The 25765-nt window shown below is 37.1% G+C and overlaps 1 protein-coding gene across 5 annotated transcripts in view; it reads right to left on the bottom strand.

Annotated features, from left to right (window-relative positions):
* LOC113055384 (protein diaphanous homolog 3) overlaps positions 1-25765 on the bottom strand; it is a 259998-nt gene that overhangs the window by 86940 nt on the left and 147293 nt on the right. For all 5 annotated transcript variants that reach the window (XM_026221660.1, XM_026221657.1, XM_026221663.1 and 2 more), the window contains 6 exons: positions 18318-18413; positions 16661-16755; positions 15722-15823; positions 9482-9721; positions 6004-6133; positions 1464-1588 (listed from right to left, as the gene is read on the bottom strand). In XM_026221660.1, the coding sequence (XP_026077445.1) occupies positions 1464-1588; positions 6004-6133; positions 9482-9721; positions 15722-15823; positions 16661-16755; positions 18318-18413 (788 nt within the window). The remainder of the gene's footprint in view (positions 1-1463; positions 1589-6003; positions 6134-9481; positions 9722-15721; positions 15824-16660; positions 16756-18317; positions 18414-25765) is intronic.

Genomic DNA, 25765 nt, shown 5'->3' with positions numbered 1-25765 from the left:
CTCGTGGTTTTTGCTCTAAATGACAGAGAGCTAAACTAAATAAAAAGAGAGAGGCTGATGGCTGACCCTTGAAAACAAGATCTGTGCAGAGAGATAGAAAAGCATTGATTTTCTCCTGTACACCTGAGCCTGTTAAGACACTCTCATACCATACGCTCACACACAACACCTCTAAGACAAATTATTCACAAACACCCCATTACCTGAGACACACACATACACACCACATGAACAAAAGTAAGAAATTTGCATTATTTATGAAACAAAACAAAAAGAAAGAAAAACTAGCAGAGCGAAGAAAAAAATATCCATAAGAAATTATCATGCATCCCTAATATTTTCGTAAATTGCTACACAAAGCGTACACACATGCAACACAGACTTCCAGTGTGAGAGACCAATGCAAAAACCCTCTGTTTGTAATTGCCAACTGCAAACCTAGAGAGCTAAACACCAAGACAGCATTTTTTGCCATCATCAGTTTGTGCAATTTTTTAAATCAATACCCCAAAATGCTGTCCAGCAGGGTAGCCAATTAAGATTTGAGTCAATGCATTCATAGAACATCTTAGAAGGGACAAGGTAGTAATTATTGCTATTAAATTTGATGAAAAAAATAAAAATAATAAGAAAATACTACAGCAAAACAAAGAAGCAAAAAGGCAATAGAAAAAAGACAAGTTGAAGAAAAAAGGTGATGCAGGGTGGAGGACACTCCACTATGTGGCTGGTGAGTAAGATAATAACCTCCCCTGGTAGAGTCTAGCCAAAACACCATGAAGGGTATAGCAGTTGGGTCAGACCCAGAACACAGGCATCTACTGCAGGCACTCGACGGATCATGAGCACCATACTAAAGTAATATAGTAAAAAAAAGCATCTGTTTTTGCCCACCAAACAGCAAGCATAAACTCAGTTAGCCAGAGTCAAAAGCAGGAATAATGAAGCTACCCAAGACTACCCTGCTCCACTAAACTCTACAAAATGCATGAGAGGAAAGGTTCACTGAGGATCATTTCGGTGTATGTTTTCTTCAACATTTAATTCGTGCCCCTGGTATCTCCTCTGGCTACATGTCTGGCTTTCAAACATTTGCCATTTGCAGAGGAGACAGCATCCAGGCCTCAGGGAACGGTTTCCAGTACAATGACAGACAGCAGGGAAAAGAACTAACAAGCAAGTACAGGAATGTACAACTCCATTATCAAACGGTCTTCAGTTTCAGATTCAGCCCGGTGTAGTTCAGTATAAATTATTAATTTGCACACAACGACATAAATTCTGATTAGCGTTTGTGAATGTTTGTCTGTGAGGCTGACAAGGATGCTAGAAAACGTGTCACCACCATGTGCAGAACAACAGCAGAACAATGAATAAAAGTGTTTAGACCAAAAATGAATAAACAACAAGAAATGACAATAATACTGTAGAGTGCATGTGCATGCAAACGTGTGAAAGGATATTGCCATCTTGCTGTGGAACAGGTCCTGCTGGTCGTCTGTGGAGCTGAAAGAGTCCAGATCCTTCTCCAACTGTAGCAGCTGCTTCTCCATCTGTCTCAGACTCGTCTCAAGGTTTTCCGCCGATACTAGACACACATAGATACAGCTTTAAAACAATGCACTGACACGCTTTGCTTACACCAGATCCAAAATCCATGTTTCCAGACGACAAACATTCCTCAAAGACTAAGTTCTGTTGGACAGAGACATTCACTGGAGAGAAAAATAAGAGCGATTTCAGAGCCACAACGGAAGGGAATATCTTCAACATAAATTTCAGTCTGTTCCTCACACAAAGCTGTCGTATGGCTTCAGAAGACACTGCAGTTCTACAGACCTGCTATGAAGCATTGTTTATCATTTTTATAGCTTTACAGCAAACAATTGATGTCTACTCTCTCACAAGCAGTGTGAAGGCCTTAAGGCTTAAACAGTCAAGATGTTTAATCATTTATAATCCTAAGGTCTCTGTAGCATTTTGATTTCAAATCACTTCACTGTCATGTTTGGGATTTTTGTTATACAACTGTTAAGATTTTTGTTAATTGCATCCATAACAAAACTACACACACACAAAAATGTAAAAATAAAAAGTTCCTGTAAGACTAAAAGAGGTCTGTGTCTTTCATCAGTTCTTCACACAAGCTGCTAGTTTGATGAAGTAATTATGTGACTTTAATAAGAGGCTCAGGTTTGATTAAGCCGATGCTGTTTAGAGGGGACAATCCTATTCCATGCACAGTGTTAGCTACATGTGATGGGACACATTAACTGAGCCTCATGTGTTGAGATTTGGCTTATATATCCTCAGCTTAGCAGGATATTATTTATTGCATTTTACTGAGGAATTGTGTAAATGTTAAACTACTTAATTTGTAATCTGCTTAGTTAAGTCCCTTTTTTTTTCTTTTTTCTTTTGGTCCTTAATGATTTCTAACAAATGCAATATGATGTTTGTAAGAACTGAATGTGCCTCCTACCCTTCCCATATCTTGGCCTAAAGAGCTGACAAGCACACATTTTGCATTCAGAAGAACAACATAAAGCTTCATCGGAATGCATGTATGCATGATCAGAAAGGACTAGTTGAATGCAAAAACCTCACTTTAGCCACCAAACTCATCTCTAGCTCCCTCTCATGAAGTTAATGTAAAAACGGACAGAGAGATAGAGATAAATGTCTCTATTTGGTTTCACTGGACTGTGCCAGGAGCAGCTGGCACAGTTGCTCTGAGTGTGGCTCAAGAGTCCAGTGCCTACACACACAGACCTATTTGTCAATCTGAATATTTGCATGGGACATTTATTCAGGCACTAAGTAACTTCAGTGCATAACTCATTTGGCACCTTGTTTATATGCTCTTTTGTGGTGCAACCACATGGCAATACAGAAAAAAATTTGTTATTTGTCTTAGTATAGCTATTGTCTTAGTATAGCTATGCAAAATCTGAACTGTGTGTGGCCACTAAATCTAGTCTACAGTTGTATACAGATGCACTATGATACACTATTATGTGCACACTAAAGCCAAACGACAAAACTATTTAAATCACTCATGCCCTTGAGATGCAACTGCAGAGTGAGCTAAGTGTGTGTGTTTGGTGTAAGGGGGTTGGTGAGTGTAAACCTACACTCGAGATGCCCATTCAGAGGGATACTTGAGATCAATGTGTGTGTATTTTATTAGACTGGTTTTGGTGATTTGCAAACTCTTGACAGGAATGAATGTGCTTGCTTGTATGTGTGGATGATTTCATCCAGTTACTGTGAGATAAGTGTCATTCTGTACAATACTGTTCAAAAGTGCAAGGTCAAGAAGATTTTTTTCCCCTCTTATGCTCATCAAGGATGTATTTGATAAAAAATACAGTTAAACAGCAATATTGTGAAGTATTATTATAATTTAAAATAACTGTTTTGTAATACATTTTATTTAAATGTAACTATTCCTGTGATGACAAAACTGATTTTTCAGCATCCATTACTCAAGTCTTCAGTGTTACATCATTCTTCAGAAATCATTCTAGTAAGATTTGGTACTGAAGAAACACTTCTTATTATCAGTGTTGAAAACAGTTGTGCTGCTTAATATTTTATTTATTATTTCCAGGATTTTTTTATGACATTACACATGTCTTTACTCTCTTTTAATCAATTCAATATGTCCTTGATGAATAAAAGTATTAATTTCCAGATTTAAAAATGCTGTCCAACTAGGTAGCTCACTAGATTGAAACATATCCCTATGTTCTGGTGCCCTTTCTTAAAAGTCACTCTGGAAGCCAAGTGTGTGCCAAAGGAAATAAATATAAAAGAAAGCTTCAATAACAGTCAGCGGGTGTTCTTGAAAACACTAAAGAAACCCACATGCATGGACTCTCCATTAGCAGCCACTGAAGGAAATCATCCTAGACCTAACTGTACCACAATGGGAGACAAAACCATAACTGTAAGTGAATGACATGAGCTAATTCTTAATGAAAGCATTTTCATCTCCACGAGAAGAAGAAGAAGAAGAAAAACATGCACCTTCTAATGCAAGCTCTAAAGGAGAGAATAATGGAAGTAATATCTGTAAAACAGTCAGAGGCTGTTTCCTGAGGGAAGTGCAGGGACAGACATTCAGCGTGGTGGGGATATGTTACCCATAATGCCATTTCAGCTTTGATGAAGGACACAAGAGCAGGCAGCACTAATGAAATGGGAAACGGGAGGGGAAAAAAGTGAAACTAATAAAAAGCTGCAGAGACAGAGCCAGGAGGAGAGAAAAACCTTCAAACAATCTTGGAACACGAAAGGAGAAGTTTTGAAGAACATCTGAGCTGTTCATTTACACACAGTGAAACCAAATTGTGATCATGAACTATTGCACACCATGAAAGTAAGCCATACAGCTTGTGTGCCTATCAATATATGCAAACGTAGATGAGATTTTTTTAGCAAAGAAATGTATTTTTGGTCCTTTTGTCACAAAGCTTCAATAAAACTTCATAAGACCTCTAACATAAGTTGCATGGACCACTTTTATGGTTATTTTTGCCATTTTCAGAACTGAGTTTTCATCGCATAGAAAGGAGAGGAGCAAATATTCTGCTAACTTCTTTCATCTCCAATGGAAGAAAGAACACCATATGGGTTTGCAGCAACATGAGGGTGAGTAAATGACAAATGACAAAAAAGCTAACAGTTCATAATAAAGCAAACAGGAATTAAACATTAACACAATGTAGGTCTTAATAAAAGTCCCTGGTCTTACGGTGTATAACAATATCAAACACATTATTCTTACATTTTTATTTTTGTTAATAATAGTACATACAAAAATGTTATAATGTTCCCTGTCTCTGAAATGTCCATGTCCTGCTGATGCAATCAGCACTACAAAGCCAGAAAACAAAATTATGACTAAATATTGTCTGCAACGAACCTTTATCACGTGATGAAAATGAGCCGCGATGCAATGTAAATGCTGGACATGTGATGATGACTATAATTAAATGGATAATGCAATATTGTTCACTAATAAAAACGAGACAATGTGGTTTACAAAATAAAAACTATGCTAAAATGTATCTTCATTTTCATTGACCAAAACGAGACTAAACTAAATGTTATAACGTAATTTTGTCTCATTTAGTCGTGTTATTATTATTATTTTGCAGTATTTGTTTCCTGCGTCTCACTTTTAGGGGCAGCATCAGGTCACACTGCACAGAAGCAGGCGACATAACTCCGTCAAGCCACAATCGCGGCATTATTTAGAAGATGACAACAAAGTTAAGTCTGAAAGAGAGAAAGGGACAGATGTGTGTACTTCTAACATGTTTGGTTGGTCAAATAAATGTTGTAAATTCAAATCAGAAAGTCTTCTGTGTCTGGAATGGATGTATTCTTGAGTCTGTAATGTAACAATAATATAAGATAACCTTGTTCGAAATGGTTTTGGCTAAAATACAATTTTGGTTTCGTCTGTACTCCTTGGTACTTGTACTATACTGACTGGGTTAAATAGAATTGCATTACTAAAAATAGACTAAAATACAATTTTCATTGAGTAGTCTAAATGTCATCAGTTTTCATCGACTAAAACTAGACTAAAACAGTCATGGATAATTCTGACTAAAATAAGACTAAAATGCTCAGACTTTCAGTTGATTGAAACTTGACTAGACTAAAGAGAGTATGAATGTGACTAAAACTAATAAAAACTAAAATGACAGCTTCACACAAAGACTAGACTAAAACTAAAATTAAAACAAGCCGCCAAAAAACAACACTAGTACATTTTGAGTCTGATATTAAAGAACTGTTAAAGTACTCTGTAATGCTGGTAGCTATAAAAAGTTTTTTTTTTTTTTCCCCACTTACTTTTCTGATGGTCAGCCAGGGAGCTGAGAGTGCTAGATGACCAGCAAACCATCGAAACAAAACTAAATAAAATGAAACGAAACCTGTCCACTTTTAAATAGATGCTGGTTCTGTGTGTAAATGTTCCAATACCTCGACTGGCCTGGTCCACATGCTGTAGATCCTCCACAAACTTCAGTACTTCAGGGAATTTCTCCTCACAGACCTCTACAAGGAAGTGCAGGAGAGTGGACTTCTGATCAGCCGATTTGGTGTCCTTCAACTGGGAGCCAAATACAGACAGAGAGATAGAGACAGATGAAAAGGGGGAATACAATTATTTTGTGTGATATCAACATGAAATAAGAATAGAAAAGCAAAAATGCATCAAAAAAATGAATGTAGATATTTGGATGTTCAGAACATTTTAGAAACAGAGAGAATCCTAAAGCAAGCCATCAGCGTCCGCCGCCTTCACGTCTGACAAGTTAATTTGATAGTACACTGCAATTGGCGCCGGACTAAAAAAGCAAGACATTTTCTTTGTCAGTTATGATTATCATTGTGGCACAAGGATACAGGCCTTTGTAAAAGGCAGTGCAAAAAGCATTTGATTAGGGTGGATAGCGCAAACATTATTAAGCTCTTCTGGGTGGTATAGACTGACAATTTAAGACGCTTGATTACCTGGGGGGGGGGGGGGGGGGGGGTGCAGTGATAGAGATGAAGTAAAAATGAAGTTCCAAATAGGCCCTTATGAAATGAGAGATGAAATTGGACAAATCGACTTTCCATCTAGTCCATTTTAGTACTCAACACTATCTTACACTCTGCCATTTCTTTTAAATGTATGCGTTCTGACAGAGGCTTTGTGCTGGATATACACACAGGGTTCAACTGGATAATTGCAGTGTCAGAGCATTTTGAAACCGTGTGAAGAGTAAGACACAGACAGATGACGGAGGATGAAATTAGGTTTTGCTGCTCTGCCTGAAAAAACTTCTTAAAAAAAAAGAAAAAATCACACGTGTTAAGACAAAACAAAGCGGCCAGATTCTACAAATTGCTTGTGCTTATTTCATCTAAAAAGTATGAAAATGACAATGGAACAAAGAAACCTAAAATATCTCATGTGATGATATCATTGAAGTCATTGATGTCTGTGAAACGATCTTAAATAATGGTTGTCAATCCAAAAATCAACATTCATCGAGATTCTGACGTCCATGACGCACTGAACCATCCTCTGTTGATGAGATCAAACAGTGAGGCGTGTGTCACTTGCTCAAAGGGAAGTGCGTTCAAATCCTTTGACAACTTAACATGTTCGATAAACCCACTGTGAGCAAAAGATGATACTGACAGGTTAAAGTCAGAATAAAACAAACAAACAAACAAACAAACTATCAGATCAACAGAGGCAGCGAGAGAACATCAGGAGAGGCCCTCAGGCGAGGAACTTGAAATGCAGTAAACGACACTTTCTTTGTTACTCCTGCCCATCGGGGACTGAACTGCTATGTGCAGATGTAGAGATGTAGTCTCTCTCTCTCTGTAATGAAGACAGTTAACTAACTCCATTAGCTCTGATGAACAAGGTACTTAAGTGGGTTTAAGGACAGGTTTGAGTGGTGATATGTAACAAATAAGCTGAAGATTTAATGTATATTATAGATTACAAGTTACTATATAAATATAATCACATTCACATATAAGAAATTAATTAAAGTTTTGGGGCCAGTATATATTTTTTTATTTAACAAGATTAAATTAAATTAATCAAAAGTAGCAGTAAAGACTTTTACAAGTATAAAAATAATATTTATTTCAAACAAATGCTTTGCTTTTAAAATATTCTATTCATTAAATAATCCTTAAAAATATAATAAATATAAAGCAGCACAACTGTTTCCAATATTGATAATTGCTTCTTGAGCATGACATATAATTTAGTCACCCTAATATCATTCTAAACCCATATGACTTGCTTTGTTGCATGGAATCTTTGACGTATGTGACGAAACAGCATTAAAGTTTGAAAAAATCATAAAATAAAATAAGCATTGTAAAAATACTCACATACTGTGACTTGTTTCATTTATTCCCAGTCTACTGAAGCTATACAATAGCTTTGTGTAAGGACCAGACCAAAATTGAGGGACATTTTCTGACCACCTTCACATGACATGGAAAAAAATGTCAGTGAACATTTTTCAGAGGTTCTCCTTTTGTTTCTCACAGAAACCAGGAAGCAATTTGGGTTTGAAACAAGATGAGGTTGAGGAAATAATGACTGACATTTCATTTTTGGTTTATTCCTTTATAAAAAAGTCTGACTGTGAGCATGTCCACATACAGCCTTTGGTCTTTTATTAGGCCTTCTAGGCGACATGATGAGCAGGAAGGCATTTCATTATCCCGGAGAGAGTCACAAATGCAGTGATGGCTGTTCTCTGAGCTTTAGCACCACACAGAAGGGAGGGATTGAAAGTAGTAATGAATAAAATGGATGGCTAATAAGAAAGAAATAAAGAAAGAGGCAGATCAGGCCTGATAGAAAAAGAAAACTAATGCCAAGTAACCATGGAAACCCAAGTAAATCTGTGGTGGTAATTAATTATATTCCCCTTCTGCCCTTTTCCATTCACCTAAATGTGAAAATATCACCCAAACATTATCATTAGAGGGCTTTACACATGGTGCACCAGTGCAAAACCAACCACCACAATTCTAAGACAACTGCTAAGGTGTTCTGTGCATAACATGGCAAACGGACAAAGACGTAATCCATTAGTTACATTAACACACCTGACTAAACCTGTCCTCTTACCGGCAAGCACATATATGTCTGCATTATGTCATTACGCAGAGACTTATCTTTGAAAACAGAAGAAGCAGCCATAAAGTGGTTTTTAGTCTCTGCACTTTGATAGATCCCAGAAGATAGGGCTATTGTGGTCTTGAGTGCTTGATAGTGTTAAATCAAATGAGATCTTCTCGAATGCCAGTCGTTTCTAGTGAGAGGCACTTTAGATGGGCCGGACGATAGGGGTCAAGGTAACGGGAAATGTGTGGGAGGGGAGTGAAGGACACAGAAGCTGCAGCCAGACTCTCATGCCTGCTGGTGACTCAGCTTTGGCTCCTTCACAAACATCAGAGGAACACAAATTATCATCTTATCAGCTTCTTCCCAAAAACAGAAAGCAGGAGGAGAGCGTTTCGTGGAAAATGCCCATGGTTTATGTAGGCGTCTAATATGAAGAGGCCTAATAAACAGAAAAACAGTGGCTAATAATTCACAAAGTACGTAAATATGAATAACAGATCACATAAATGACTTTAGGGCTGTTTTTACTGGATGAACTGGTACAGCTGATGGAGGTTTTCAAGGAATACACTTAATCTGTTTGTAAGAAACCAGCCCAAAAAAGCCTCAAGATTTCATTTATTTGATTCAGAATTTTGAAAGCATTTGTTTTAGAAATTAGTAGGCTTGCATCTTGACAACGCCTTCAACCAAAGCTCCATTTAACACATTTGACCATATTTCAAAACATTTTGCAGGATAAAAATCGTGCCGAATCTGTGTGGGCTTAGATATGAAACGTAAACTCTTTCTCTCTGTGCGTACCTTGCAGAGCGAGCTGAGGTTAAAGCCGAAGGTCTGGGCGTTCCGCGAGCCAGCGTTCATGAAGTTCCCCATGAGCAGAATGAGTTCCAGCAGCCTGCTGAAAGATTTGCTCTTCCTCACCTCGTCACAGGCTGCGTTCACCGCCATGATGTCCGGACGCAAGTTACTCACTTGCTCTTCAAACTGCAGCTTAAACAAGATGGAGTTGAGCCTGGGCCTCAGACGCTTCACGCTACTCATCTAGAAGAACAGAAAATAAGCAGAAATCAGTGGACTTGCAGTAAATGTCTATGGAATACAACCTAAGGGCACTTATGGAAACAGTTCTATCTTATAATTCATTCCTGCTAAAAAAGATAAATTCAATTCAAACATACTGAATAAGTCAAGAGGATAAGTTTAATAAAACCTCCAAATCAGAAAAGAAAAGCTTTATTCCTGAATGAAATAAGCTAATTTATTGTCAACATTTCTTTCAAACCTGGCTAATATATTGGAAGAATTTAAATAGTGTTTTTTTTTTTTTTTGATGGGCTGTTTTAATTCTAGTTTTTGTCTAGTCTTACCTAGTAGTACAGACGAAACTAAAATTTTCTTTTATCCAAACCCATTTCAAACAAGGTTATCTTATTATATTATTGTTACCTTACAGACTCAAGAATACATCCATTCCAGATACAGAAGACTCTCTGATTTGAATGGACAACATTTATTTTACCAACCAAATATGTTAGAAATACACAGACATAAATTTCAATAAGAACAATAAAAAAATTGTAAAACAAAATCTGCTAAATTCTCTCCCAAATTTTCCCCCGGCTGGCCGGCCATCAGTCCTTTTCTCTGTGTCAAGGCTGATTTATATTCGACATGCCCGCAAGTTCACCTGGGTGTGGGTGGAAAATATGACGTTATCGCGGTGTTGCCAGAAGTTTGCTTTGAGTGTGCGCAAACTCATTCCGCGGGATAGAGTGCATGCCATTTTTTGTAACTTTCCGCATAGCTCCGCATCCAAACATGCACAAGGTCAGGGCGATTCTAGCCAAAACATGCACATCTGTGGCGGCGCTTGTGTTAAACAGAAGCAGTTTAATGTGAAGTTCCAAATCCATCAGGTACTTTGACAATTTTTTTTATATATATTTTTTTAGTTTGCATAGTTTGTTCAAGGCTTCTTATTTGAATAACGCTTTATTTGTATTGTATAAAATAGAATAAGAATTTATTTAGATATGAATTATACACTATTTGGTTACAGTTGTCTTGTGTTTGATGCGAAATACAGCCAATAGTTTAAGATTGTTTTAAGTTTGTACATAAAGAAATAAGTAATTCACCAACTTATTCATCACAAGACTTGTACTGGCAAATTACTTCTCACTGGTGATTCCCAACAGTTTTAGAGGACAATTATTCCTTGTCGCTCCCCTGTCGTTTCAAAGAATAGCACAACAGTGAACGCGGCAAGTATAAAAGCCTCGACCGTTTGGGAAGGTGAGCTCGTAGTCAGCGGAGCAATGCGAAATTATAAATCCCTCGTAACTTTGTTTGTCGTCGTCTTCTAAATAATGGGGCTTGAGAAAGTGACGTTGCCTGCGTCTGCACAGTGCGACCTGATGAAGCCCTTGATGTGAGATACAGGAAACAAATACTGCAAAATAATAATAACGCGACTAAACAAGACGAAATAACGCTGTAACATTTTGTTTCGGCTCGTTTTGATCAACAAAAATGAAGAGACATGTTAGCATAGTTTTTATTTTGTAAACCACATTTAGTCTCATTTTTATTCGTCAACAATACTGCATTATATAATTATAGTCATCGTCACATCACCAGCATTTATGTTGCATCTCGTCTCATCTTCATCACGTGATAAAAGTTCGTTGACGATGATACTTAGTCATGATTTCCGCTGATGAAAGCAACACTAAATTTAAATAAGTTTTTTGAACTTTGAACTTAAATCCCTCATACATTAGTTAAGATCAATCATTACTTAGGTCACGTTTCTATGGTGGAAACTGATGGAGTCAGATTAATGATTGAGATGTAAACGGTGTTCACTCCTCTGAAACTGATCTTTCATAATGAGTATTTCTACATGTATGAGTCTCATTTAAATCCTACACACATGCGTATACAGTATGTGTGTTTGAGCACGTAGTGTGTATTTCAGGGGTTAGGGAGAGGGTTGAGCAGAACCTAATTTTCCACAATAAAAAACTTGTAATTAAGATATTCAATACGGAGACATGATCAATATGTCTAGACCTGTTTTCCATAATCAGATATCATCTCTTGTACATGCACGCACACTGCATTCAGTCTACATCTGTGTATAAATAAAGACAAATGACAGTGGACAAAAACACAACAAATCCAAAGACTGATGGAAAGAACGGGGAAAATGAGAAGAGAAAGTAAATAAAATAAGCTAAAATAAAGCCAAATGCCTAATTCATGTGTGTAAACATTCGGCATACTTGTAGCAGGCATCTTCTGTGTGTGTCAGGCAGAGCTAATCTGCAATGAAACAGACTCAAATTCAAAGCTCTCCTAGCCATAAATGTTTGAGGGAGATTTGTCCCCCCACCCCCACCCCCCAGCTCAGCACATACAAGGAATTATTCATTAGAGCTTCTGAAAGACAGCATAGTAAGAATTATCAGGGAGGTTCAGTGATGCTGGAAATCACATAATAGCTCCTGTATATAAAACACTTAAGGGACTTCATGACACCAGACACGTGGAGCAATGGAAAAAAAAGACACACCGTATATTTTAACAAAGGTATAAAATGACGCTTTCGTGAATGAATTAATGATGAAAAGCTAAAGGTTTACCAAACATGTTATCTTGTAGAACCTGGACTGAGAGCTACAAAAAAAAAAAAAAAAAAAAAAAAAAAATCATGAAATGGCATTAACAAAATTTTTCCAGTATCAATTTCCAAATACTCTGAAAGAACATCATGTAGGGCAGGACTTAATCTTATTCATCAGAATTTGATTGGATCACGCTAATTATGATAAAATTGATTATGTTCCCCTAACCACGTGGCATTGGCTGCCTCAGTAGAAAGTTTTTTCATAAGCAGAAAAAATATTATACTCGTGACAAAAAACTACCTACTGATGAACTGCACAGAACAAGAGCAGGGAAATAAAGACAGTAAATAGGGTCAATTTTGACATTATGTTGTCAAGACATTTCACTCTTCAATTAGAGTGGCGTCTTCATTAGTGAATATTCTCTTTGATCAGCGCTGGGAGCCTTTTCACCTCCTAGTTCAAAGTAGCACTTTCTTTCTGAACAAAGCAACTATCCATCTGTGGGTGTTTCTTCAACTATGGCCACATATGGCCTTGTTGACTTTGAAAAAAAACTCTGTTTTACTATTTAGAGTGTGAAATGTGATACTTAATTTGCCTACTAATAAAGTTCTACAGTCTATTTAACAAAGTTAAGTCCTTTAATTCTTTAATTCCATCGTTAATGCACTAATCACTGTCAATAACGAACCACTGGAATATATCAGCAATCTCACATACCTAGGAAGCCTCATTAGCAAGGATAACACAGCATAAAAAAAGACTCGGAGCAAGGCTCGGAAAACCTAGAGGGGCTTTCGCCAGGTGTAACATGGTCTGGAAATCTATGCAATAGAACACCTTCACAAAGCTTCATCCCTGTCAAACCAGTCCTGCTGTACGGCTCAGAATGCTGGCGGGTTACTAATGGCAACATGAACAAGATCAGTGCTTTCCACAATGGATGCACTAGGAGGATATTTCATGTATTCTAGCCTATGAAGATCACCAATGAAGAACTGCACAAGAGAGCAAAGAGCCATAGGCTGATCATTGAGACCAAGCTGAGACCAAATGGCATGGAAAGGTCCTCAGAATGGACCAGGACACCTGATATAGACACCACCTGGCAGAAGAAAACAAGGGCGACCAACACAACATGGAGACGTACAGTAATAGCAGAACCGAAGGTGACGGGTCTGACATGGGGTGAGGCACAGTACACTGCAAATATTACAAATAAAAATATTTACTGTCACTTTTGATCAATATAAACTGTCTTTGCTGAATCTAAATATTCATTTTCTGAAAAAAATTAAATAATAATTTAAAAAACACTTGAATGTGTTGAATGAGGGTTTATATTTAGGGTTTGTGATATTAAACATCTGCACATTAACCCTTGCATACATGTGTTGCTCATAAAAGTACATGAAACCAGGTCAAATCCATCCACCCATAAGAAAACACCATGCTACCAGCTAAACTTTACTGTGCAGAGTCGTCAAGGTAAGACATTCAAATCAAATTTAGAGTCTAAATTCAAATGCATCTGCAGACGGGAGTGGAGGTAACACCGTGCTGCCTGCCACTCAGCATGTGACGGTATTCAGAGGGGAACAACTTTTCAAGCGTTTCAAGTATTATCCTTTATCAGGAAGCTAAATCATCATTTCACACAACCACCCAGACTGCCTGCTGAACAACAGAAGCATTTCACTGTGTGCGTGTCCCAGTAGACCCCGAACACACTTGCTATGTCTCTAGTGTATATGGCCTGCTGGAAGACTCGATGGGGAACGGGACACACACCTGTTTCATCTTTCTGCCTCTATTGTCTGCTTTGCCTGATTTAAACTTTTTTTTTGTACACCTTGAACTAAGACCTATTAAGGGGGGGGGGGGGGCTGTTGCTATGGTAACAGGAGATTTCTCTTCTCCGAGTGTTTTCTGGTAAGAGGTGTAATTCTTTACGCTCAGCTTCACCTGACTAAAGCGAAACAGTTTATCAGGAGCTAAAAATACCGCATGCAGCCATTAAAAACATTTATTCAGAGAAACAAAGCAGATGGCTGAAACAGAAGTGTCACATATGGGTAAAAACACCCCATGCACACGCTTACAAGCAATCACTCTATATGATCTTAAGGTCCTGACAGTCCAAACAAAGGGTTCAAAGTTCTGGCTCCAGAAAAGAACAAAGAGTACAAAACTGCTTGCAATGGCACTATGGAAGCTTAATAATTCCCTTTGAACTGGATAGTTCTCTGAACTGCAAATGCATCATTTCCTGCTGCCCATGCATGCATGAACCACAGTTTCATATTCCTCATTATATAATTAACACACCAAACACAACGACAGGCCACTCTGTTGCATGAAGCAACTCCCTTGTGCCGTTCTTTTACTTCCTATCATTTCTCACAAAATTCAAGCATCCCAGTTGTCTCAAAAAGTCAAGTGTAAGGAGCCTAAGACAATGGGGTGAACAAACCTGTTAGAAGCCTGGTGAGCATATGCTCACAAACACAATAACTAATATGGGAATCTCTAAGAGGGTCAGCCGTTGTACTGTGCCCCTGGTGGTTGAGTAGACTGATTGATCAATTATTCTGCGGGGAGCAGCATGTATTTAAACCATGAAAAACCCAAACCAGGGCAAAAGACACAATGTCATGTGAATTGGAGTCTGACATCTCTTAAATCTAAATTTCACACATCTTGACAGAGTTGAGAAAAGCTCTGAAACTGATATCACACATTCAGAGATGGGTTGTCAGAAACAATCAAATATGAGAAAAGCCTTCATTACCATGTTAAATGACAACTCCTGAACTTATTATATTGGAAAAAAGACTATAAAAATTCAACTCTATGCTACAGTGATACCTAAAACGACACAGGACTGTAAAGTTACTGCTGATTTGAGTGTTTTATTTCTTTTCTTATAGTAAAAAACTCATAAAGCTTCATATTTTCCTATGTCAGATCCAATGTACCCTGGCACTTTTAAAACATACTCTGGCTCAACCAGAAAACAGATTGGTACTACAAGTTAAACTAACAAATTGTGTTAAAACCTTATTCATTAAGTGCTTGAGCAAGATCCGTTTTATTAACTTCAGAGGAAACCGTGAAGTCAGCTGGGTTAAATCTGTGTCAATTCTATCATTAGAGTATAACAGTAATTCTTTCTCTGTTCAGAGACACAGTAAACATCTTGGGTCGCAAAATATGGAGTTGTTTTGTTTGTGACAAGAAGATATCGGTTTCAATTTAAAAGATTAAATCTTTTGTAGAGGGACAGACACAACATTGATCTTAGAAAAGTTAAAATAAAGAGTGATTGATGACTTCTAACTGGACGTGTCACTAATCGTGTATACAGTGCCAACAACACAGACGGTGTGTGTGTGTGTGGAATTACCACTACTCCAAACTGCTCCGGTTCAGAGAGGTTGGCATATTCACTTTTGTACTTGACCAGCGCGTTCAACTGCTGCTGTTCAGGCAGGTACTTCACGAGATTCTGGAGGGGAGAACAAAACAAATAACTTGTGTTACAAAGAATGTGTGCTACAATCATTCAATAAGCAGTTCAACTTTGACCTGCAATCTAATTGTTCCTGATTTAGTTCATGTCTAGCAATTTAGTGGAGATCCTCATCTAAATCTACTCTCTGGCAATTAATGTCACACTAGACTAATTGAAGTGATGATACATCATCCTGGAGAACTCCGAGGTTAAGCATCTTGCTCAAGACCAATACGACACTTCAGAGAAGCAGACTTCTCTCAGTCAGATCTCAGTAACCCTCCAGTTCACAGGTCTGCCCAGAATGGAATTGAACCTACAACCTGTACAAAAGCAGGTCTACTGGATTCATACAAATTAATTCATTTTATTGAATAAATAGAAAGGCTAGCATTTAGTTTGCAATAAATATATTTTGATTCAGTTTATTTTATTTAAAAACATTGCTGGCAGTTTTTCCAATACCTATATTTCAATATATACCATTGTCTCATTTTATTAAAATAATAGAAATTATATAATTTGTTAGCTATTTTTTATATTTACAGTTTTTATTTACTTTGATTAAAAATGGCAATATTTTTCACATACAGTTAAGTCAGCTTTAATCGCCTTTTTGGTAACTTCATGACTTAACAGACCACAACACTGCATGCATGTAGTTTATTTTGCACTTTGATTCAGTGTGAATCTACAATTTTCATAGTCATGAAAATAAAGAAAACTCTTTGAATGAGAAGGTGTGACCAAACTTTTGGTCTGTACTGTGTACATATATATGAACATGGTGATGCTTGAACGGTCATGAATGGTGTTGAGAGGTGATGTTACCTGGATCATGGGCTCAGTCAGCTGATCCTCGTCCACCTCTAAAATAATTCTCCTGATCTCCTCATAGGGCATACGGAATGACCCCAGGAAAATGGCTAAAGGTTTGAGAGAGAGAGACAGAGAGTAAATTCATTAACATGACAGACACGCTCTTTGTTTTGCGTGCATGTGTGTGTCCACTGCATGGTGATAATATCGGATTAAAAAGAAAGAATGAGCTTGACATCTTTCATCATTTCAAACTTACTTCAACTAGTCTAGATGAGGGCCAGATGAGAACTTCAGCAACATCAAGATAACATTTATATATCAAGACAGCAGGGTTTTCACCTCTGCCAGCTTTTGTCACAAATACTCACAATTCCTGAGCACAAATCGGATTTCAGAAGAATGGCAATAAAGAGAAGGTAAAAGAATGAGTCAGAGAATGACAGAAGAGCGAAATAGGGTGAGGGACAGTGATCTGACTGCCCGGGTGTTCAGCTGGGACAGAAACATTACATTTCTCCTTTTCCCTTTTATTACAGAAGTCTGCTTATTGCCACAGAGACACGCAGACAAATGAATTAGTGTAAATACATGCAAATGAAAGACAGATGAAGAGAAAAAGAAGAGAAGGGAAAAGTGGTTTAAAAGTAAAAAAAAAACAGGTGTAAAGAGAAATGTGTGCGAAAGACGAAGAGAGAGAAGACGTTGCATATAACAGCACAAGACAGGTGTTATTGTATACCTCAAGGTTCTGATAAAGAAAGAGAAGGAAGGACATAATATAATATGGAAATAACTTTGTAATATTGTTTTCAAAACCAAAGTGCCATCAAAAATGAAAGGAAAAGACAAGTCTAAAACACTACAGAATTTTTTCAGCTTAGCTGCACTTTGGGCGAAGTTGTGGCCTAGTGGTTAGAGAGTTTGACCCCTAACCCTAGGGTTGTGGGTTCAAGTCTCGGGCCGGCAATACAACGACAGTGCCTTGAGCAAGGCACCGAACCCCAAACTGCTCCCTGGGTGCCGCAGCATAAATGGCTGCCCACTGCTCCGTGTGTGTTTGTGTGTGTGTGTGTGTGTGTGTGTGAGTGTGAGAGTGTGTGTGTGTGCACTTTGGATGGGTTAAATGCAGGAGCACGAATTCTGAGTATGGGTCAAAATACTTGGCTGTATGTCACGTCACTTTATGTTTGTCTTTGTTGGTCTATGCGCATGGGTCATGTGTTATTTGATCTTACTGTATTTTGTGTATCGGTTACATTTTTGAGACCGAAGCGCAAGCTTGTTGACCCCCTTTACCCAAGCTAATGTTTAAAATAAAAAAATAAATAAAGTAAGGCTGCACGATAAATAACATGCCATTATCATGCGCATCTCGTCAGTAAAGCCTGTTCTTTGATTAGTAGTAAATCTCAGATTGAGTGGCATTTAGCCGTAGTTCACTGACAAGCTATGCAATATCGTATTCATTATCGCGGCAGATTATCATGCAGCCCTAACTAAAATAACAAAAACAAACAAATCTTTGCAATAAATAAAATTAAATAAATAATACAATTTGTTTACCCACTTTACCAAAAACAAAACTTTGTATACCAAACCAAATAAAACAATTAAGTAAAACAAAAAATCTAAATGGTGTGGAAAAAGATTACTGGATAATACTTACAGAGGTTCTGTGCTATCTTCGGGTCCAGCACCTTCAATTCTTTGACCCTCTTTTTGATGGATTTCTTCTCCTCCAGGTTCTCATCTTCTCGTCGAGCTGAAAATCATCATCATCACAATTTATCATCAAACCCAAGTACATGCATGCAGAAAACCATGTCCAAAAACACCAGTTAGAATGAGCAAATTCCCACAGTCACAGAACTGACACAGAGTATGAAGCATTCTATTGGACTACAGCAGTGGAAACGCATTAGTCCGCGCTTAATTTCTCACCATCACTGTCAATCACTTGTGAGTAACTAACTATCATTGCACCTCAAACACTACTGTACAGAAAACACTGAATAATTAAAGAGCAAAGCCTTAAGGAAAATGCATTTAATGAGGGCCCGCGGGGTTCTGTGATATGTTGACCTCTTGGGGTCAAATGATGAGCAGGATTGTATTGTGTAAACATGTTTGTATATTGACGAGTAAGAAGGAGAGTGATGTAAGGTGTGCTGAATGGAAAATAGCAGACTTTCAAGCGCCCATAATTACAGTGACCCAAGAGTGCACAACACAACAAAATCACCACAACACAATAAAATTGGCACAACTCAATGAAAACAATTCACAATGAAATTAGCACAATACAACAGAACAAGTCACAACACAATGGGCAGTAAACAGTAAAACTACATAAATTTGGATTTCATTATACAACTGGTATAATGTCCTTCCCAGACTCATTCTTCCCACTGGTCACTATTTTGTGTATAACTTTCTAAGTTAGACTGAGAGACTAAAATAGTAAGGGGATTGGTATTTTGCAAGACAACTGTGAAGAATGAGATTAGAGCCACACAGCTATGATGACTGTAGTAAATGGGGTCACACTCTAATTTTTAGACAAATAAAACTGAAGGCAATGCAGAGGTCACTGACTAAAAGGTTAAACCGCTCCGAAGAGATCTCAGAAGAGAGCTAGTGAGAGATGGAGAGAAAAAAAAGAGAGATGAGATGAGGAGAGGAGCAGATGGAAACCAGGGGGTTTCAATACAAGTTTAATTATTTAAAACACCAGATTAAAAGAAGTAAACGCAGGGCTCCGGAGAGAAGTACATAATTGTCTTGTGCACTAATTAACATGGCTGTCTGGATACAGAGTCGAAAAACACAGGTGCAGAGTTAATATATGGGAAAAAACCTATTCACTCAAACAGCTAACCCAGATGCATCGCAATACCACAGCAGAATGATCCTGCCTTATACACTCACACATAGGGATGGCAGTAACTACACAAGATTCTACAAGCTCCACACAGGTTGTACAGTCATTAGCTGTGTTCCAACCTAGTGAGCTGCCTACCGTAGACTGTACTGCACAGCACCATAGGTGCACCGACAACAGGGCAAAAGTGACACCTTTTGGTCAATCTAAGGCAACAGTACTTGTATTATCAGAAAAGACAACTCCAGACTGTTCAGAAAGTTTGAGGATAGTAAGGTTTTAAAAAAAAAAAAAAAAAAAAGGATGATCAAAATGTCTGATCAAAAATACAGAAAAAAAAACAATCATATTGCAAAATTATTACCATTTTCCAAATTGTATACATTTTAAAATATTATTTATTCCCGTGATGGCAAAGCTGAATTTTCAGCATCATTACTCCTGTCTTCAGTGTCAAGTGATCCTTCAGAAATCATTAACACTTTTTTTTTCTTAAACACCCAATGGGCTGAGTTATCATGAGGGAGGGGCCACATGCTGAGAAACTCACTCCACACACACTTACTGTACTTGAATGGTTCTTTCACATTTTCACTTTTCTCAGACACTTTAGTGAGCGACGAGAGAATGGAGAAAGTAGAAAACAGAACAAGAATGCAAATTACAGAATCAGAGACAGCAGCCAACAGAAGAAAAAAAACAGTGACAGCCAGAAAAACTAAAGAAAATGAGTCAGGAACAGAAAAAATAGCCTGAAGACCAAGAGAAAGTAGAGATGTGATTTCTCATTAAATTACACAATTAATTGTTAATTATGCTAAAACTCTGGAGCAGGCAAATTTGATTTGGCAAATTGTGGGATGGCTAAAACTTGACAAAGAACTAATTGTAATCAGTTGGCAAGAAGGAAGAAAATCATTAAAGATTCATGTTCTCTGTGTAATTGGAACAAATTGGCTGATATATCCTGTACATCACATGCAGATCTCTAAAATCAACTCAAACACTGACAGATGTAGCACATGAAATGCATGACAATATTCTCTTTTCCCATCATTTCAGGCCTGTGATGTACAGATATAGGGCTCAGTGAATGTGAACTACAAAACACAAGAGTCCGTACACAGCTGGAATATCTGTCTGAAGCACATGGCCCTCTCACCGCCCCTTCATCCAGCCACCCCGTTCATATCATCCCTCTTCTACAAAAAGAAAAGCAAGTGTGTGTGGGATAAAGATATGCAGTATTGATCTGTTCATCATGACGAACAGCCATGCCACCAAAACTATGCCCTATTCATTACAAACAGACAGAGCACATGCACACTGAACAGTCAGATGATGCATGATTCATGATGCAGTCTCTCAGAACAACAAAAAAACAAACTGTGTGTAACCAGGGTTTCTAAAGACATGAACAAGTTAAAATGAAGACTAAAGACCTTTTTAATGCAACCTCATATGAAATTTAAGACCTAAACCTGTAATGGAAATACACATTATACTACACACATATATTTAATATTTAATGTGTTTACATTTAAAAGAAAACAAAGTATATTTGCTGTAATAAATGATCTCACTAATATATACAGTAAACTTTTCATATCAGAAAATAATATTCCATACAAAATATCCCTGAAAAATAACTGCATCACTTTTCTGGAACAATATTTTCATCAGTGTTCTATCAGCTTTTACATACTTAAACCTGCATATTTTAACTTAAAAAATGCCTATTTTTAACCTTTTTAGATGTAGGCATCATCTTTCACATCAAATTACTACAATTTCTCAATAAAAGCAATATACAACATAGGGCTGCTACCAGTCAGATTAAATCATTTTCACTGCAAATAATTGTGTTAAATATGTGTTATCATGCAAGTATGTTAAGGACTTTCGCGGACAGCTGACTCCTAAAGTTTTTGATATTCTTCATATTCTGTGTGGTGGTTAGGTACAAGTGCATAAATAATGTTCTGATATATTAAACATAAAACGTTGAATACTAATATTTGAAAGGATTTAAAAAAAGAAAATAAACTTTAAATATGAAAATAAAGTGTAATTTAAGTTCTTTTTTCAGCGTCATCAGGAGAAAATGCCTCATAACGCGTATCCACGTTAATCGACTTTAGAGGGTTAAAGTGTCGAAATATTGTGTTTTTTTCTACCTTTATATGGGAAAGGATGTTGTAAATAATTTATTCTTAAAGGAGTAGTTTGATGAATTTTCCAATGGGTTTTGAATTACTACAGAAAATAAGTTATGTAATCAACAAAAGTTTGTTTCTTACAGTACTTATTTTGTTCTTCGAGATTCATACATATTTTATCATGTGACTCATTCCCACAGCACTATATCGCTCTATTTTAATTTTCGGAACACTATGAAGTGTGCCCATAAATCTATAGATTCAGCTATACCAAAGTGAACTATATATTGCCTCACTTACAAGCACAGCTGATTAATATTAAACAGACAAATACATCTTGATGTAGACAAAGAACAGTGCTTTAAAGGTCTTTCAGACAGGTAATTTTTCACAAGCATGTACTACACTGTCATCATATTAAAGGGCAAATTAAAGGCCAAGCAAAAGTCACTAAACATCCTTAAAAGCTATTTAAAAGAGCACTTGCACTTGCAGTTTGCCTGGTGAGCGAAGTTGGAATGAGAATGCTAATGTTGCAGATCTAAGCCAATTCTGTGATTCCTGCCACACACTTGTAGTGGAAAGTCATTAACCTCATCAATTAACATTTAGATCGCTAATGAAAGGGCAACTGACATGAAATGGTCTAACTTGGTGTCTCCAAATGTCACAATGACTATATATATCTAATAAAAGACAGGCAGTGCTGCAGATGAGAGGGTCAATACTGAAGCATCTCACATTCAATCAGAGGCTGTGTGGTAAATAGCATCCTACCCCTGGAGTATACAGCATTATTACTGTGCATACTGTGCATACTTTCCTTATGCCCAGAATACCTATATGAGCTACTGAACTTGCCAAGATGTGCTAGGTATAAAAGCGTATACAGTGGTAACCCACAATGCAATGCGTTAAACTTGAACTTCCATGTCCAGTGTGATGAAATGAAACTAATTCATGTTACTTAATTTTTTGACTAATATAATCAGACTTCTAAAGACATTTAAAATGAACTAATTTATAAACAATTTATTGATTCATAGGTTTATGATTTAAAGATAAACAAGATATTAAATTTTAAATTTTTAAATAAAATGTATTTTTCTATGATATGTTAAATAACGTTTAACTAAAGTCACTTTGGATAAAATCAGTGTACAAATCTAAAAGTAAACATTTAATACCTAGATTATTTCAATATTAAGAAGAAAACAATCTGGGATAAACAGACATTACTGAGTGAAATAATCAAGCAACAATGAAGGTTACAACTGATGAAATTAATATCATTGTGCACTGTTCCACAACATAGACAGTATTTAGGATAGTATATACTGTTCAGTATTCAGTAAGCAGTGCTCTCTTGAACATTTGGTGTGTTTGGGTTTGGGAAATTGACCTCCTAAACAAACTTCCCTCCCTCCTTCCCTCAACAAATCAGGCACACAATAGCCTTCTCAGTAAATAGTGCAACAATCTGCTTTCAGCCAGAAGAGGAGGAGAATGGGACCGATGATGATCTAGAAAATGACATTTTATCATCTCCCCCACCCCCAAAATCTCCCTCTCTCACTGTATGTCTCTCGGAGTTGTGTTAAAGAGAATTGGAGATGAAATAAACAGGGATTGAAAGGGAATGAGGGATGGGCTGTCGGGCCCATGAGACAGCCTCAAGTGTTCCAGCCCATCTGATCAAGGGCTGCTTCATCATACCACAACATTACTGCAACGTTACCGCAGCGTCAACACTGTGATGCCAAGCTGAAGCGCTCATTTTACCAACATCAAGCTTTGTCTTTCCAGAGTCAGCATACAGAGGAAAACATTAGTAATCGGACCAACAAACGTATACAAATGTGCGTCAGAAAAATAATCAGGTGTAAGACCTTTTTATATGTCTCCAAAAATAGGCATGTGTGTGTTAAGCTCTGATATACAAGTCACTTTAGACAAAAGCATCTGCAAAACAACAAAACAAGTATGCACATTGAAATAACAAATGAGAAACTTTAGTAACAGTTGCTAGCTCCATGAATCGCATGAATGCTCAGCACTGGTCTCTCTGGCATTTTCAAGAATACGCACTAAAGCCCACATTAAAAAGAGATTAAACCATCTGTGGAAATGAAATGAGGAGACATGCAATGATTATCATGATAAAGTGCATATTTATGATTGGTGATTTGGACCCAGAGCTGGCAGGCCTGATTGTGTGAGTTTCCAATAATGCTGCAGTATTTGTACAGATTTGTATGGGTAATAAGACGGGGCCGCAGAGACACGGTCATCAAAGGACCTAGCAACCCAGAAGGACTGTAATGTTACAGAAAACCCAACATTAAGCACTCTCCTCCTCTATCCATCTCGCTCGGATTCTTTGTGCACTATCCACCCATCTCCAACTGTCATCCATGGGTTTCTGTTTCTAAAGGAGGTCCACCAATTATTGGTTGATCTCAAACTATTTTTTTAAACAATAATAAAACATTAACCAAAGCTAAGGTTCAGCTACGTGCAATTCAGCTGTCATTTATTTATATATATATATATATATATATATATATATATATAAAGAAGAAACTTATTGAAATTAAATTACAATATAGTATGTTCTCCTATACCTTCTTGTGAGTAAGTTGAAGATGGTTTGAGTAAAAGCTTCACCATTGCAGTCCGATAAAAGCAAGTGTAACCTGCGAGAGCCCTGTGTTCACTCAAAGAACTAAAATTCTCTCTGCAGCATTAATGCATATTCTACATGAAAAAAAAAACACAGAGTGTGAAAAAAGGAAAAATTTCATCCTGTTTTCCCCCTTTATTTCATTCTCTCCATCAATGGGTGCAAGATAAGTGGATGAGAGGGAAAACAGGTCTATTATCAATTCCTCATTGCAAAAAGGGAAAGGACGAAGCGTGGATGAAAAATCATCTTTGCAAAATAAAGTCGTGGCTGCAAATGTATTTTAAACGAGCCGCTACATTACGCTGCTGATGTAAGAGCCTCACACGGCAAGTTGTAAATAAATTGTGCTGCTTTTATTACGAGTCCGCTGCAAACAGAGAATACGAGGGAGGAAAACAGAAAAGGATATCAGAAAATTAGAAAATGGGGGGGGGGGGGCTTCCGCTTTTAAGACAGAGAAAGAGCATCATTATGGTGCATGTGATCAGAATGAGATCATTCACTGTCTAATCTCACGGTTTGCTTCCACACACACAAAAGAACACACATGCTCGTCATTTATCACTCTACATCAATCTAAGCTCCATTACCCATGATCCTGTGACTAACCAACAGCTGGGTAAGACTCCTGCTAACCTCTTTGACCTCTACTCCATCATTTGCTTTGTTCACACACAAACACACAAACACACACAAACTTGAACATAAACACCTCACACATCTCTGATGAAATTGTCCCCCACCTACACAAAAGAAAAAATTATTGTAATTATCACACATAAGTCTATCCAGAAATATAAAAACATTAAATTACTGGTGACCTGACAAAATGCAAAAATGGAACACTAAAATTATTCCTCCATGTCTACTAAAAACTAGGTTCTTTTCCCACATTTCAAACGGTTTCATAGTTCTACAGCTCTTTGTGCAAAATTTGCAACAAATGATCTTTCAATCTATTCTTTACCTGACCTCAACGGCTTTCCGCTGGAACGATCATTCTTCTCATCACTAGTACATTTCTCTGTGATTACTAAAGCTAAAAGGCCTCCTTTAAACCTCACTCACTCTTTGATGTGACTTAAGATGGACACTCATGATTGAAAACAATAATAAAAAAAATGAAGCAGCAATAGAACCACAGCAAAAAAGAAAACAATTGTTCTTGAACTGAAATGTACCAATTATTCAGAAGTGAGGGAATAATCATTAACGAAACAAAAATGTGGTTAAAAGTTTAAAGACATCAAAAGTATATAAACTACTATTCAATGGTTTTGGGTCAATAAGTATATATATATATATATATATATATATATATATATATATATATATATATATATATGTATATATTATTTTGTTATATTATATTAAATATATATTATATT

This window comes from Carassius auratus, chromosome 36 (assembly GCF_003368295.1).
Source record: "Carassius auratus strain Wakin chromosome 36, ASM336829v1, whole genome shotgun sequence".
NCBI classification, from domain to species: domain Eukaryota; kingdom Metazoa; phylum Chordata; class Actinopteri; order Cypriniformes; family Cyprinidae; genus Carassius; species Carassius auratus.
This window is presented reverse-complemented; position numbering and strand designations above follow the sequence as displayed.